This window comes from Rhipicephalus microplus, chromosome X (assembly GCF_043290135.1).
Source record: "Rhipicephalus microplus isolate Deutch F79 chromosome X, USDA_Rmic, whole genome shotgun sequence".
NCBI classification, from domain to species: domain Eukaryota; kingdom Metazoa; phylum Arthropoda; class Arachnida; order Ixodida; family Ixodidae; genus Rhipicephalus; species Rhipicephalus microplus.
The window spans coordinates 294,240,641-294,258,496 of NC_134710.1; the positions used below are offsets into that span (position 1 = coordinate 294,240,641).

Genomic DNA, 17,856 nt, shown 5'->3' on the forward strand with positions numbered 1-17,856 from the left:
TTCTTTTAGTGTCGCGCAATTTTACAAGACACGCAGAAACGCGCACTATTCAAAAGCGATCCATACAGTACAAGGGCATCGTGCGCGCAAGAATTTGGAAAAAACAGGCCTGCCATTTACAAATGAAATCAAACAGTGGACATAACAAACGCCATGGCTGACAAGTGACAACAGCTCAGAGAATTAGCGCATGAGGCAGATAGCACCCGGATGAGGTAGTCCCATGCCAGCTACATTTGAGTGCTCTCTAACCTGTGTTAATTCCTTTGAAAACAATGTGAAAAAGTTTTAAAGGGACAGGGGTTAGCGTTACTAATGATTTCGTTAATGTTAACAGACTAAGTAAAAGTGCTAGTTACACCCAGGTAGTGATGGGATGGTATGAGCTCGAGAGCGGAGTTGTCAAGCAGATAAGCAGTGGAGTAAGGTGTTCAGGAAATGTTTAGGACTTTCCATTCAGTAGTGTTTAGGGTGTGGCTGTACTAATAGAGTAGCATTCAAAAGCACTGCATCATGTAGAATACTTCTGGAGGTGAAAAGGACACGTGCGATAGACGGGGCGGATCTTGAAATCGAGTGAACTCGGTATGCTCTGTTTCTGATGCCATGTGCAGGGGACCACATGCGTGAAACCTCAGAAGCTCCGACGGCTGGTATAGAGGCAAAAATGCACACGCCTATGAGGTGAGTTTTCAAAGCCATTTTTTTACAGTTCGACGGAATACTTTAGTCTTTACAGTGATGTAGAATAAAATATACTTGGTTCTGTGCTGAGAGTGATGAAAACTGGCATAGTATACTGCTGAATGCTTTAATCAGTAGTTCTGAATTCCGAAGTAGTAAACTCCATTAGACCTCTTAGAGGTGTCTGTAATATAGTTTGTGTTCGCATGGTTAGTGTGTGTGTACATGCACTAACCAGTCATGTAAAATCAATGTATCAATGTAAAAAGTCTGTTAGGAGATGACTGTGAGCTGTGTCGTTTAATTAAGCTATTCTTGTGTGAACTTTTTCTTTGTAAGAATAAAAATAAAATTATTGTGAGTCATTTCACTTTGCGAAGCTGGCTTGTCATGCAGCAAGGTGGCCAGATGGTGGAGGCGAGACTGGTATGAAAGGCTAGGTTGCGAACGTGCCCATTAAAGTCAAAACCACTGTGACAAGTCTTCCTTGACACATCAACGATGACTTTGCCGTGGTTATGAATACACTCAAACCTCGATATAATGAACCCGGATATAATGAAATATCGGTTATAACGAAGCAAATGAAAAATTGTCTTGCAATAAAGTGTTTACAATATATACCTTTACAACAAATTTTCGAATATAGTGAGCTTTTTTATGCAAGATTTAACTTCATTATAATGCTGTTTGAATGTAGGCTTCATTGCAATGCGTAACATACGAAAGCCAGCTTACAAAAATAAAGGATATGCCCATCCTTTTAAAGCAGCCTTTGCCTGTAGACACAAACGCTTACTGGGAAGAAATGGCTTCCGGACAATATTGCCACGTTCTATTCCCCAAGTTTTGTTGTCGTTCCAAAACGCTGCACAATTCTCAGCGCAAACCACGCCTGCAGTTTTCCGAAAGCTTCCGGACTGTAGTAGATCATTTCGATAAGATCATGCCCACCCTGCGAACTGTACAGATTATTCTGGAACCTACGCCACCGCCAGCGATAACGCTAGAAGATTCGACCACAAGAGTATAAATGCCGACGCGCTTCGCCGCTTGTCAGTAGTTGATCGACGGCCGACGTTCTGTTCGCCGCTATCAGTCCAAGACTGCTACTGTAATTGGGCTTTCCGTTTGCCGGGCACAGGTTCGCCCAAATCAACAGTTAAATTCCAACACAGTCTCCTGTCTTCGGCCACGTCACGACCCCGTGACAATATAACCCCTTCAGCAATGGTGTGTGCAGCTGTACACGTCAACTACGCGAGCAAATTGCGCACCGCGTGTTTCCCCCGCAGGGGCGCCTGCGCAGGTATGCGTTTGGTGTGTAGCGACACCACGGACCCGAGCTAACGGGGAGTTTTGACTCCCTTCCACGCCTAGCCGTGCGTGGCTTTGCCGTGTCCGGGGAAAAGGGGATCCAGGGGGTTGAGCTGACGCTGGGTGATGGGACCTTTAAGGCCCCCCGGCAGAGGCAACATACCTCTTTGGCCCCGGCTTCACGTAGACGGCACCCTTGGGCTGACCCACCCAGGGGAAATCGGTAGTCGCCTTTTTCTGTCTCTCTCTCTCTCTCTCTCCCCTGATCTTCGTCTTTTTCTCTTTCAATCTTTCCTGTCATCTCCTCACTTCTGTTTACTTCCATCCTTCAGGTGGCAAGGGTTAACCTTGTGTAGTTACCCAACCTTGGGTAGTTATATTCGGTTATAGCGGCGATCCATGGCTGGCGTCTCCAACTGTTTACTATTCAACCTTGTAGCGTCCCCTTGTTGGGCTCGGTGGTGGGTGGCCACCATCGCCGCCACACTTTAAACAATCTGTATGGCTAACTTTTTCCTCCCTCTCCCTGATCGCCGCCCGAAAAGGTGGCGCATCGAAGACCCGTTCCTCCTTTCAAAACCAAAGCAGTCTTTCCCCAAGTTTCATGTCATACATAGCCAGAAAGAAAACAAAACAGTCCGAGCAATCTCCTCCTTTCTTGTCTCAAAAACGCTCACAGAAGCAATCGGGCCAGAATATCGTGTAACCAAGTTCGGAAGCGGCGACCTCCCTTTGGAGGTTCGCGACAAGCTGCAATATGACAATTTACCTAAACTTGTAGCATTTGGGGATAACCCAGTTTCCGTAGGCCCCCACAGGTCCTTGAACACAGTCCGCGGTGTCATCTCTGATGACGACCTTCTTGGATTATCAGAGAGTGAATTATTGGAAGGCTGGCAAGACCAGAATGTAGTGAAGGTTCAAAGAATAGTAATACGACGAGACAAAAAAGAAACACCAACGAAACATATTATTATCACCTTTGGTACTAGCGATTTACCCGATTCAATCGAAACTGGCAACTGCAAGCTTCAAGTCGGGCCCTACATACCAAATACTCGTAAGTGTTTCAAATGTCAGCGCTTTGGACACGGTTCACAAAGCTGCAGAGGGCGCGTGACTTGCGCAAACTGTAGCTCCAACGAACGCCCATCGCACAATTGTACTGCTGCAGCCCGCTGTGCGAATTGCAAAGGAGACCATCCCGCCTACTCGCAAATGTGCCCATCCTGGAAAAAGGAAAAACAAAATCTTCAACTCAAAGTTAAATTCAATCTGTCTTTTCAAGAGGCGCGCCAGCGCTTCTACCTCCATAACAAGCACTCTCCTTCTTTTGCAGATGTGACGCGCCAGGGCGCCATGCAACATCTTTCCACGTCTGCGAATGTCACACGAAGTGTGACTACGGTCCCGGCATCTGTGCCCAAGGCTGGAGTAGCCTGTGCTGCTCTGCCTCCTGCCAAACAGGTTCAGCAGACTTCAGAGTCTGCCGGACCCCGGACCACTGCACCTGCAGTTGCGTCCGAAACTTCTGTGAATGTGCCTGCTCATCAGGCACCATCCGCCACCTCGCAGGAGGTGATAGATACAAGTCCCATTCCTCCGGCGCCTCATACGCCGAAGGATAGGCGCAACTCTTTGGAGCGCGCCCAGAAAGAAAAACGTCGAATTACGGGGCCCCAAAAGGTCCTGTAACCTGAAGTGACACTTCTTGTACACACAGCACCACACATCTTTAAAATGACACATATAATACAGTGGAACGTGAGAGGCATACTGAGGAACATCTACGATATCCAAGAACTTCTACACAAACATACACCAAAAGTGCTGTGTGTGCAAGGAACACACTTAAAATCAAGACACACTAACTTTCTTCGAAATTACGTTATCTTTTGAAAAAACCGAGATGATACTGCCGCCTCATCCGGTGGTGTTGCCATAATTGTTAATCAAGGAACAGCCTGTACACGTTTAGCCCTTCAGACATCCCTGGAAGCAGTAGCTGTCCAAGCTGTCATCTTCAACAATTTGCAGTATATACATACCGCCACACCATCAACTGACTAAACACGAGTTTTAGTCGCTGATAGCAGAACTTCCAGAACCGTATCTCGTCCTAGGGGACTTTAATGCTCACAGTAGCTTATGGGGCGACTCTCGCTGCGATGTGCGAGGTCGCCTCATTGAACAGTTTTTTTTCTTCCGGTGCGTGCCTTCTGAATCGGAAAGAGCCGACATATTACAACATCGCTAACAATGCGTACTCAGCCAGAGACCTCAGCATAACATCTCCATCACTCTTGCCTCTACTTAAATGGAAGGTCATTATTAATCCATATGGCAGTGACCATTTTCCTATCGTTATCAGCACATCAAAAACAAATGTATGTCCTGCACAGGTTCCCAAATGGCTCACCGACAAAGCCGATTGGGAACAGTATCAAAAAATGACTCTCCTAACTTGGACTGACATGGAGTGGTTAAGCGTAGACGCTGCTGTGAGCTACCTGACAGCATTTTTGATCGATGCTGCAACGAAATGTATACCACAAACATGTGGACAGTCAGGCAAACGACGAGTCCTATGGTGGAATAATGAGTGTTGTAATGGGCGAAAGGAGAAGAACAAGGCATGGAGGTTGTTTCGGAATTCACCGACAGCCAAAAATCTTGACAGCTTTAAGAGAATAAAATCTCAAAGCAGGAGAACGCGCAGGCAGGCCCGAAGAGAAAGCTGGCACAAGTTTTTATCAGGGATCAATTCATATACACAAGAGGCTAAAGTCTGGAACATGGTTCGTAGGGTAGCAGGAAGACAAGTACATACACTCCCACTCGTTAACACACAGGGTGACAGCCTGGAAGACCAGGCAAACTTCCTCGGTGCCCACTGCGAGCAGGTTTCTAGCTCATCACACTATACTCAAGCTTTTTAAAGATATAAAGCAAGCATAGAAAAGCAGAAACTAGAACACAAGTGTACAAACTACGAGGTATACAACCAGCCTTTCAACTTAGCTGAGCTACAAACGTCGCTAAACTCCTGAAGTAATTCTGCCCCAGGCAACGATCGTGTAGTGTATGAATTGTTGAAAAACCTGCCGCTCGAAACGCGAAAAACATTACTCTCCCTATACAATGCTACCTGGTTTTCTGGCATCATCTCTGCTTCCTGGAAAGAGGCTACAATTATTCCCATTTCAAAAGACGGCAATGACCCTTCCTCAGTTTCAAGTTATAGGCCCATTGCACTTACAAGCTGCCTTTGTAAACTTTTTGAAAAGATCATAAACCGCCGACTTTTACATCTCCTTGAAACACAGTCTGCTCGACAGATTCCAGTGTGGACTTCGAGAGGGTAGATCCACCACCGACCATCTGGTGCGTATAGAGGCACAGATCCGAGACGCTTTCGCCCACAAACAATACTTCCTCTCTGTGTTCCTCGATATCGAGAAGGCTTACGAAACAACATGGCGTTTTGGCATATTAAGAGACTTGTCTCACCTGGGTGTGCGCGGTAGAATGTTTTCAATAATCGAGAGTTACTTGTCCAATCGAACATTCAGTATCCGTTCCGTGTAGGCAGTGTTCTCTCCCAAACATTTGTCCAGGAGACGGGAGTACCGCAAGGTGGTGTACTTAGTTGTACACTTTTTATTATCAAAATGAATTCCTTGCACCTGTCCATCCCCCGCAATATGTTCTATGTACATATGTCGACGATGTTCAGCTTGGCTTCAAGTCATGCAACTTGGCAATATGTGAGCGGCAAGTTCAGCTGAGTTTAAACAAGGTCTCCAAATGGGCAGATGAAAACGGATTTTGACTTAACCCACAAAAAAGCACGTGTGTCTTGTTCTCTCGAAAGAGAGGCATGCACTCGGAACCTGACATTCGACTGAACGGGCAACCTCTGTCTGTCAAAGCCGAGCATAAATTCTTAGGCTTATCTTAGACAAATTGACCTTCGTACCACACATGAAGTATTTAAAAACAAAATGTTTAAAAGCCATGAATGTTATAAAAGTGTTGTCACGTTCTACTTGGGGTAGTGATAAGCAATGTCTCATGAACATGTATAGAAGCCTCATTCACAACCGCTTAGATTATGGGGCCGTTGTTTATCAGTCTGCGACTCAAAGTGCTTTGAAGATGCTGAATCCCGTGCACCATTTGGGCATCTGCCTTTCTACGGGTGCTTTTTGCACCAGCCCCGTAGAAAGCCTTTACGTTGAGTCAAATGAGTATTCGCTTCATCTGCAGAAAACCTACATGTCTTTTGTATATTTCCTTAAGGTGAAAGCAGACAAGAAGCACCCCTCATACTCTACTATTAATGATTTGTCGAGCTCCATTCTATTTCAAAACAGGCCTTCAATGAGGCAGCCCTTCTCAGTTCGCCTGAAGGGTCTAGCTGAAGAAACTGGAGTGTCACTTGAACACAGTTTAATGGCTCCTGTAACATACCCGCCACCGTGGCAGTGGAAGCCTATAGACTGCGATGTGTCTTTCCTAGAAGTTACTAAACATGCACCAATTGCCCATATCCGAACATACTTCCTGGAACTTCAACTCAAATACACACGTCCTGAGTTCTTTTCAGATGCTTCTAAGGCTAGCTCCTCTGTGTCCTACGCTGCTGTCGGGCCATCCTTTTCGGATGCTGGCCCTCTGCATCCCGGTACAAGTATCTTCACGGCGTAAGCTTACGCGATTTGTGGCTGCTAAACACATCAAACAACTACAAATACAAAAAGCAGTAATTTATACGGACTCCCTCAGTGTGGTAACGGCTCTGCACAATCTTAAAAAACAAAAAAACCCTGTCCTCGTCTCGCTTTACTCCACTTTATGCGCACTCTACACACTCAAACAACATGTAGTGTGCTGTGTGCCAGGGCACCGTGAGATCCAAGGCAACATGATGGTGGATCAGCTTGCTGCATCTGTCCACGAAAGCGCTGCCACTACATTCATATATATCCCAGCCCTTGATCTTAAGCCGTTTCTCAAACGAAAGCTCAGGAACTACTGGCAAAGCAAGAGGGATCGATACACACAAAACAAACTGCATGTTACTAAGCCACACCTCAGATCAACGCTATATCACGCGTAGAGCCAAAGACTCTTCAGGCAGTCATACACACAATGCCTCATCCTCTGTCAGATCCGAAACCCCTGCGGCATTGCAGTAATTGCCAAAAAGCCCAGCACGTAGAATAGTCATGCCATCATGTCATTTCTTGCCATGGCAGCTTTTAACGCTAAGCATGAATGCATGGGTCCGATTTCGGGCCACGGAATCTGCACTGCAGTCGAAGTTAAATGCGAAAACAGCCATACGTTTAATTTTGGTGTGTATTGAAGAACCAAGAATAGCGAACAGTGATCAGAGATGTCCTGCTATGCCATGCTTCGGAATAGTTTTTTTTCAAATGGCACCACAGGTTACCACGTGCTTGTGATGGCACAGTAATGCTAGTGACCACTCTTAAGTGATCTTTATTCGCGTGAGGTAGGAATGGGCTACAGGTTTGGTGAGGTGAACTTCAGCTGTTCAAGCTGGGGATTTCTCCTTGGTGTAGCAACTGTGTAGATGCACCGCTCAGTTTTAGTGTGCATTGCTGTGCCTGGGTGTCATACAGTAAAACATTGGCGATACGAATGTTGCAGTGTCACCAAAAATATTCGAATCATGTGAACTTCGTATCACCAGACAATATAGAGTATGAGCATCAAAAAAAAAAATCTGGCATGCATTTCTATTACTGCGTCTTGGGGCCACAACGCCGCGAACTGCTTTGAATACTTTCCAGTGAAGTTTTTAGGCAGGGAAATGCATGGTACCCTGCGTGTAAAAGACACCTCAAGTAAAAGACTAGAATTGCTGTCCATTGCACGTCCCTCGTTTTCTTACAGTATTTTCTACAGAACAGTATTTTCTTACCGCGGTGTTGTAGATGTTTCTTTGGGAGATTTAGGGCAATGCGAGCACCATGGGAGAGTTTTCAGGTCTGCGTGTCCCCAACAGTCGCGCATGTTGATGTTCCGAGGCCTAGCTCTTTTGCAGAGACCGTCTTCTTCATCTTTCAGTCCTCGTTCACCATTCATAACATGTCTCAATGCTCGAGGACACGGCCCCCATTGTTGTCCACATGTGGCTGCCACATCGACAGCACCGCATTCCTTGAAGTGTAAAAAAAAAGATCGCGTCGTCAACGTTATCTGTAATCTCTACATGAAGGCATACGAAAGTGCATTAAGGCTTTCAAAATTAGTTCATGCAATCTTGGAGGCTGCGACATGTCATTGAAGGTATAGTTTACTGAAATTGACGAGAAAGGACTCTGGCACTGCGATTGTTCAACCCCCATGGTAATGATGGCTACTACACGGATTTCCTAGGCTTCTTGCTTGCGGGCTTCGAACCCACTTGTGGATTTTTTTTATTGGGGTTTTGGTTTTGTTTTCAATGAAAAAAAAGAATGAAGGGACCCTTGTGGGCTTCTTGAACAGATTTGAATTGGTGAGCCTGAAAAGCCAGAAAGGTGTAGCGCAACAGCTTGACCTTTGCTAAATTTTTTGCGGCAAAGTGGATTGAGGCCACATGGAGCCAAATTGTGCCGAGAGAAATTAGATTACACAATTTCGTGGACTACCCATCATTTAAACTCTGGCTAAAGCGCCGTGCGTTGCATCTCCCATGCACGCTAGCGCCAAAGTCACCTTTAGTATAATAGGACACTCCGTGACTGAAGGTATATTCTGACGAATTGGCGGTGTGGCACTCTAGCCCGCACTTGGGTTTCCGCACCTGTGCATGCTTGTTGCGCATTCTGTGACAGCAGGAGCAGCTCCATGTCATACGTATTTCGTAGCGGAGGTTCATATCAAACGCCCCGGGGCGACAATCGGTACACAACCATCCTAGAATACATTGTGGGCTAGTAAACCTCTGCCGGACCAAAGAACGATTCCCATCACCCCAAAATTTGTACAAGCACTGTTCCTACAACCACAGTTTTACCGTACAATGGGTTTTCTGTGGGAGGCCTCAGAATTTAGTTTTGCTTCTTAATGATATGAACTTACTCACCCCTCACCTCTTTGCTTGTCACTGCTACTGTGAACCTTCAGGTCAAAGAGCAGCCTGCCTCCAACCGACCGTAAAGGCAGTGACACGAGCCTTTCAAGTGGCTGCTCCTACAGCCCGTTGCCCCCATCTATAGTGCCGGACTTCAAGACTCCCGACTTTGAGCGGTTCCGCAGTCCTTTAAAGGACTGCACCATACACAGGAATCCCAGCAAAGGTCTTGCCATGCGATATGGTAAGTACATGCTGCATACTTCGATGTCAATGCCTAAGAAGCACAAAAACTGCCAAAAATTACTCAGAAAAATGTGGTTGCAAAGCTTTAAGCATATTTCTGATGACCATTGAAACTCTGAGTGGTCTGGTGAGGGCCAATCTTGGGGTGACGAAAAATTCAAGTTCGAGTGCTACATATCTGGTTTTAGACAGTGTCAAATTAACGGAAAAATCGAGGTAGCAGTGGCCTTCTGTAACTTGAGTGTGCTTTAAGGGAGGATGGGGGATAAAGTTTAGAGACTTTCTGAACGAAAAATCGCTTTTAGATTTGAGTTGTTTTGAATTGGTGGTGCATTAACGACGCTGAGGATGCTTGGTTGTTTGTGCGGCAGAAGACAATAAAAAAATAATTTTTCCTCGAGATGTTGGCGTGGAGGTCTCTTACAAAGTCACGGCTGCAAAGTGGGCAAGATGCCGATTGTTAAAGGAACATGAAAGAACAAACTGTTTCTTCACGTATTAGTAAAGCACAGTTTTGCTGTCCTGAAAACACTACTCTTGTCGCGACACCGCGACATGAGGCCTCTTATGCGAGAAAATGTGCGAAAAGAAAATGCGGGTGAAGACTCCACAGTGTGAAATTTTAAAAATGGCACTACAAGCTTAAGTTTTACTGATAATAATATTAATGAACTTCTGACAGTCAAACTTAAAGCAACACAGTTCTTAGAGTGCAGTTTGTCAATCTAACTGAAGTCATTGTTTGCTTTTAGTTTAAGCACCGACATCAAATTCAAAACACCTTTACAAAAATGTCATAAGAGGCGTGTGACTATCCTTAGCCTGTACTACAAATCGCTTGAAATGGACATAGTGTTAAAAAAAGTTGGATAATTTAATATTTTTCAAATGACAGTTCTCCTAAGCTGATATACCTGATCAATCACTATAACAGCTGTTTTTTTTCTAATAAAGCTAGGTTGTTAAAATTCAGAGGTCATCTATCTCTGCAATTTTCATCAATGTTTGTAAAGCAGTTCCATTATTGACTTCAGCTCTGCAGAGCCCGTTAATTATGTACTCAAACCTTACTACAACAAAGTGTCATGCTGCACAAAAAATAAGTTTGTGATATATAAAAATTCGTTATAAAGGTGCATTCCTTACACTCTTTATATACCAAGTTTACTCTTAATTTATTTCATCATAACTGATATTCATAATGCCAGTGTTCGAGTTTTGAGTGTAGTTGACCTCTATCAACTTTCCATTGATGACAGAGCCATATTGCTAAGCCTTTAAGGCAGTTTTTAATAAAGACAATTCATAACTGGGTATGAAACGAGACTCCTGTGTGGTTTTCATCTCTCCATTCAGATGACAGCTCTTCAGAGCTCGATTCTCCGGTAAGCGCTACGATCGACGTCAAGAAAACGGTGGCTTTCCCGATCCCCGACACGCCAGCACATTACAGTGAGTACTCCGTAAGGACCTCGTAGTGTCAGTTTTTCATGTGCTGTTGTTTCTGGCTGTTTCAAATAAATGCGTGAGCATGGCGGGGCGATTAAATTTATTTGTGGGACACAATGTTCTTGATATTAAAAAAAAAGCCATAAGAAATAAGGGCGAGGTGCAAGTGTTAGCCTCGATAATGACAGTACTTGAGAGCGATAAAACTGTCCTGTGCGATCAAGACATCCTTCAAAACAGTACCCCTTTGGTGTCTCCTGTGTAACTCAGCCAAAAAATAGTTTTGGACTGGAACACATGAAGTTGACTGACTCCTGGTTTGACTTGTGTGGTTTTACTCTGGCACAACCATACGAGCAATTGGTCCAAAATGGGAACCTCGCGAGGAGTGTATAATTTTTTATAATATGGCGTTTCACCGGCAAAGTCATTAAAAATTAAGGACATCTTAGTGCTTTTATTCATGTCGCTATAGTTATCTCTCATGGAAATGAATGTATAGGCATGCATCATGTGCAGGTCTGTTGTTAAGTTTTCTGCCATGACTGCGGATAATCTCGGTAATGTTCAGCACTATTGCAAAAGTGTAAAAAACTGTGATTGGCTGTGAACCTTTCGAACGAGGTTTTTAATTTGGGTACAAGAGTATTAACAAAGGAAAGAGCCACTGTGAAGGGAACTCAGATGACCTACACAGCATTTTCTTCAACCACATCATGTTCAACACCATAAAGTCAGTACCCTCCTCCCCCCTAATTGAGCTGTTTTCACGTCGGGTTTTTCCTCCACACCCTCAAACTTTTGCGATGGCCTACGAATTTTGAATAAATTTAATGCACATTATTTCGAATCGCAAAAAATGCGGGTACAATGAGCACTATAGGTGGTGCTAGCAGGCGGCATGGTGGGGCTGGAGCTTTTCCAGTGGTGCAGCTGTTACCCAGTCTCGGTGTCTTCGGGCGAAAGCTATATACCCGAGGGCATTATGACTAGACTGCTTCAGTAGTTTCATTCCCAGCAGGCAGTGTTGCTTTGCTTCAGCAGCAGTTAGCAACTTTGATTGTAAGAGCGCAGTTGAAAGCGCTGTTGTTCACACACCTTTTCGGCGGGCGTAGCAAGTGGCTAGTATACCCTTTTACATGCTGCACTCCTGCCATTTATGTACTACATGTTGAGATGACGCACCACAAAAAACTTCTTTGTGCCCTGGTGCAGCCGTATTGCATTAAACGATTGCTTTGTGGAAATAAAACAATCGATTCAAAATAAGTTCACTGCCAAGTCTTAATTCTTATAACGTCATGATTTGTTGCGACCACATTCATTGCTTCACCCTTGTAGTAAAACTGTTTTTATTGGCGGTTTTTCATTAGAGGTGTTGTTTATATGCTAGAAAATTATAGCAGTTACTTAACTAGGTTATACTATTATACCATATTCACTTGCAGCTGACACACCTGAACTGAGTGGCAGCCCTGAGGTGTTCACACTTCCCGTCAATGTGAACATGAGGCGGAAGCGTGCAACAAGGAATGTGTCTCCTCTTGTTCTACCGGAATCGTTGCCGGAACACCTTACGGAGTATGTCTAAAATCTTTTGCTTTGGCATCCAATGATTATATATATATATGAAAGAAGTGTATACTTAAGGGCTCGTTTTTCAGTGTTTTACACAATAATTGTGAGATATAACAGACTATATTGCCAAGGAAAGTATAGGGGAAAATATTAGACCGAATTTTAATGTAAATATAAAGAAAAGTGGGTGAAAAAAATTATATATATATAATGTGTGTGTGTGTTGTATGAATATTGCGTGCGTTAGTAAGTTTTAGTTGCTAAGGAAAGTTTTTTTCTGTGACAGCCGAGAAAACTACTAGTTGCGAAATGAGTGTGCAATGCCTTTGCATGCTATGAAGTATTTCGAGAGCTTGAGGGGATTTGAGAGTGCAGTTGCAAACATTCTAAAATCCAAATGATTAGCACGCGTACACACACACACACACACACATACACACTTTGTTCAACATTTGAGAGAAGAGGTGTAGTTAAGACATTATTCTGTAAAGATAAACTGCTTTATTGTGGCTGGGAGAAGACGTCGGAGCATAAGTGGACAGGATGAACACAGATCGATTTGGAAAGCAAGAGTGTACCTGTTTGTAGCAGGAAGCCACAAGGAAATCCTTGTGTCCATATGCTTCGAGTTGTCGATGAACTCGCTCTCACGGTGCCAATTGCTAGCTTTCTGGAAGAGCGACCGCCCCGTAAAGGCGTTGGTCCCGAGTGCGAATCTCGCACCAGGACGAATTTTTTAGGAACTAAGAAGCTTTTCTTTCTGACAAATCCTTACGGATTTTCTTATAGCTTCATGCTGCAAATGGGTGATTTTCCCCTTTTTTAATCCCTCCGCCAACTTGCGGGTTTCCGCAGAACTCATCTGTAACAGACTGATTTATTAAAATTACACCAACTTGCCTCCTGTAACAGTGCACGTGCTCAATAAGTCATGACCTCGTGCTAACAGAATGCTCCGTGAAGGCCCCCTGTGTACTTTTAAAACCAGCAGGTGTTCAGTGTACAAATAGCTTCTTAGAAATAGGACTCAAACGACTATGTGCCTGCCGCTCTCTCTGCTGGCTTTCTAGAAAATGGTAAGGTGGCGAGCGGTGATGCGGCGGGGAGATTCGACGGTGTACATGAAAGGGATCGCATGTGCACGAGAGAGATTCAGTGCGAGAGTAGCCTTTCCTCGATGAGATTCAGCCTCGGCAATTATTGCGGTTTTGGCGAGTAGCAGAATCCGTTTGTTACTCCAAAAGCCGGCACGTTGCCGAGCATGTGATCTCTTGCACGTCCCGCGCAATTCAAACTCACCGTGGTCGTCGGCACTGGGAAACGCCTTTTTGAACACTCGGACTGCGTGTTCAGTTCGTGCTTTGTCTCATTGCAAGGAATCATCGATGCGAGACAGATTGTTCTTGAATCGAAGTCTATCGTGTACGCCACCACTGTGTCCAGAAGTGCACTCGATAAAGTCTCGTTCGTAACTGCAGTCAGCACCGATGTTGAGGTGCTGTGGCCCATTTTGTTATTTTACAGTTTGTTGACGTGCTCGGTGTGCCTGCATTCTTGGATAATGGCCTGCATCTCTTTTGTCTGAAACAAGCGTGTCACAATCTGCGCACGTTTGCACAGGTCTTCGTTATACAGACGTTGAGCCCGATGACAAAGGCTTTGTTTGTGCGATTTCGGGGAAGTGCCCTGCAGACTTGCGCTTTTTTCGTGTACAATGGCATTAGAGCACTGAAGTTCACGTAAAGAGAGTGTCTGCTGCGCTTGGTGGCGGGAACCATTGAATAAGTAAGTATGTGCGCGCCATCTGCCGCGGCGCCCGTGCAGCAGCTGTTTAGCTTGGCACGCTTGCCTTTTCTTAGGAGCTTCGCTTGGTGGTGACGTTGAAGTGCCGAGCTAAGGAGCTTCGTGCCTAAAAATGATCAAGCTCTTTCTTTGCAAAAAAAACTCCACTGTTCTCTGCAGAATGGGAGTGGTGTGTGGCCGAACGACCTATGTGGGGCAGACCGGGTTATCTATTAAGCGTTTAATAGAGCATTCCAGCTCACTAGGAGGTGAGTGGGAAGCACCTTCTGTTTAATTGTAGGACATGTGCCAAGAAGTAGAAGCCAGTTTTAATGTGATAACTTTGGGGAGCTCATTTTGCAGAAATCAGGACATCGGAGTTATTTGTTGAGAGTGAAAAATCACTTTATCTGTGACTGAAAGAATAAGATGCAAATAAAATAAATATTTCAGGGTCCAAGTGGCGAGCGATGCTGTCTGCATGGCAAGCAAGTGTTCTACCACAGTCACAATATTTGTCAGAATAGCCTCGGAAAAAAAATGCACTATATCAGTGTCATGTAGTGGAAAGAGCTTACGCTTCATATATTGCGTGGCAGAAGCATACAGTCTCGCCAGGCATCAAAATATGTGAATTTAGCAAAAAGTGGGTGCTCTGAAAGGCCACCCATTATAAGGTCCTCGAACATATTTAACCATAGTCAGCAGCAGAACCATCAACAAAGGTAACAGCTCGGTAGGTTCGCGTGTTGCCCTACGGACACGTAGTGGGCCCTCCGCTGATTCACAAAGTAAAAATGGCCTAGGGGCACTTAACAACGGGGCTTGTAACAGGCATTCATCGATGCTTTGAAACGACCAATGTTACGCACACAGCCATTTGGGAAAGGGAAGGAGGTCTCGAGTTTCTCGTTACGATTCGCCGTCACTCCAGCTAAACCATTCCGACGCTCTGGGTCGGACATATTCTGTGTTCAGAAGACTACTTAAAAGGAGTGGCCTGTCTGCTGTGCTTGTTGTTCTCCTTCTGGATCGATCTGTGTAAATACACTAGCAAATAGTTGTTTCATCTCGTTTTACATCACAGTATCGTGGTTAGTTGGCGTAAAACCACCAGTAATAACTGAATGGTGGCAGAAATCCATCCTTATTTGTGGTGTGGTGTACATTGGTGTGCAAGAGTCTTCTTCAAGTTTCAGTTTGCAGTCCACACTTTTGTTTTTTTCGTTGCAGGAGATTAGAACAGGAGCCTGAAAGTGACAAAGTTGATGAATCGAACGACAAAGATGATGAATCAGACGAGTCTGACTATGGCGAGGACACGGGGGGTGCCACAGAAATCCCCAGTGCTCGAGCACCGACAGTGCCGCTTTTCCCGAGCCCAGACTTGGCAGCCTACAGGCGCATCATCCACGAGGAGATGGCCAGGTGTTACGGTGCACACATAGTGTCAGCAGTCTCAACAGCCGATTCTCCGGCAAGCACAGGTGAGCATACTAGTAATTATAGACTGTGATGGACACTGTGGAACAGTTTAACCTCCACTATAACGGAATTGTCTGTATAACAAACTACAGAAGGCTTTCAGTAAACGGGAAATCTGTTGAATGGAACTGCTGCTTATTAAATGAAACTGCCTCTGGTATATTTGGTCTCGTACTTGAATTCTACACGCTTGTTTGTCGCTTGGTAAATGGAACTCTTGTTAAACGGAATATCCTGGTATCTTTAGGTCTGTTTGATAAGCTTCCTGTAACATGCTGCCGATATGAAAGACTGTGTTTTCGAGTAGTGGAGTTTGCAGGCCTTGCTGCCAGAGGAATACATAGAACAGTGTTTTTTTTTTCAGCTGCACTATAGCAAGCATACGCACAACTGAAAAGGAAAGCAACTGCACATTTTGCAATAGAAGTTTACCTCTGTGAGGGTCAAATTTTTTGTGACATAACCTCCAAAGATGTTTATTTTTTTTATTCCTGAACTAAATTTTTGGGCTATTCTATCTTTTAAAATAATTCTCATTGTTTTGAGGGACCATAAAGCATCAAGCAAAATCCTAAAAAAGAAACTCTTATGATTTTTTTAGAACTACCGTAATTACTCGAATCTAACGCACACCTTTTTTCCAATTAAGCGAGTTCATAAACCGCATGCGCGTTAGAATTGAGTACGAAAAAAAGTGAATACGGTCATTCTATCGCCATCGACATTTCCAAAATGGCCGCCCTCTTCGTGCGTCGGCATGGCGCGTCGGCCATTTCTGCCTATGTGTTTCCCATGTGCAGCACTTCGTACGTGTGCTGAGGAGTTCGTCATCTTGTAGTGCATTAGCATCGACGGCATGGAAGGGCCGACTCCAAAAACTCGAGTGCACTACGATGCCGCTTTTAAAAGAAACGTCATCGCGTGTGCAGAAACGGACAGAAATCGGGCCGCATCGCGGTCGGTCAGAGTTCCCGAAACGTGCGTGCGGGACTGGCGAAAACAAAAACAGAAGATTGTCGACAGCAAAGCTTCACGCAAAGGCTCTAGTGGACCACTGCAGGGTCCGTTTCCGCAAATTGAAGAACTGCTTGGCGAGTATGTGCTTGAGCAGCGAGCGGCACAGCGGCCCGTGACGACAGAACTGCTCCAAGTGCGAGCTATGCAATTAGCCTTAGAAAAAGGTCTAACGCGGAGCCAGTTTAAAGCGAGCGGGTGCTGGCTAACTAACTTTATGAAAAAGAAAGGCTTTTTTCTCCGAAGGTGAATGGGCATATTCGAAAAGTTTTGCGGAGGATTACGATGAAAAGCTTCACAGTTTTCAGAGGTTCGTCCTAAACTTGCAGCACAACAACGGCTACCTGCTTGGGCAAATCGGGAATGTCGATCAGACGCCTCTTCACTTCGACATGCCTGGCACCACAACCGTCGAGAATAATGGGGCGAAGAAAGTTCGCGTGCTGACATCAGTCCACGGTAAAACTACTGTGACGGCAATGCTCTGTTACACGTCAGATGGGCACAAGCTTGCCCCGTACCTCATATTCGGAGTTCATCGGGTGTGGCAAAGACAGTTTTTTTTCCTTGTCATCCTCGTGCATTGGAATTTGCCAATAACTGGAGCACAGGTCAAAGCTTGAAAAATATTCCGCTTCTTGTAAGGAATCTAAGGCATCATCAGTGCGAGGCAAGGAATATACGTATTTTCTGGTTACATCGTTTATTGCGTGGTAGTCAACGCAGAATCGCACCGAACCGTCTTTTTTTCGTATGAGAACGACAGGTGACGACCAAGGGCTTGAGGAGGGGCGGATGATGTTTCGCTTGAGCATATCAGCAACGTGCTTGTCGATGATCTCGCATTCGCTGGAAGAAACACGGTATGGTCGACGACAGACAAAAGAAGTTCCGTCGGTGTGTATGCGATGAGCCACCGCAGAAGTCTGGCTTAGAGCAGTGGAATGTACATCGAAAAAAAATTATGCTAGTTTCGTCTGCTTGCGGGGGAGTGAGATCCGTGCTGATGGCATGAATGAGAGCCGTAGTAGGTGGATCATCTGTTGGTATTGAACGTGATTCCACCGGAGAGGTATCTGAAGCGACTACAGAGATAGGTTGTGTGTCCACGCGGGAAACTACAACAGTGCCCTTGGTCAGCAGAATCGGCTTATTGGTGATATTCAGTACTGCGAGAAATGCGGTGCCGTCGGAGAAGCGGACAAGACTCG

General features: G+C 45.0%; 1 protein-coding gene across 1 annotated transcript in view; it reads left to right on the forward strand.

The window, feature by feature from the left end:
* The first annotated feature begins 455 nt into the window (after positions 1 to 455).
* LOC142775281 (uncharacterized) overlaps positions 456 to 17,856 on the forward strand; it is an 89,473-nt gene continuing 72,072 nt past the window's right edge. The window contains exons 1-5 of the mRNA XM_075876615.1: positions 456 to 684; positions 9,145 to 9,335; positions 10,694 to 10,789; positions 12,235 to 12,367; positions 15,380 to 15,633. Of these exons, the coding sequence (XP_075732730.1) occupies positions 602 to 684; positions 9,145 to 9,335; positions 10,694 to 10,789; positions 12,235 to 12,367; positions 15,380 to 15,633 (757 nt within the window). The 5' untranslated portion in view covers positions 456 to 601. The remainder of the gene's footprint in view (positions 685 to 9,144; positions 9,336 to 10,693; positions 10,790 to 12,234; positions 12,368 to 15,379; positions 15,634 to 17,856) is intronic.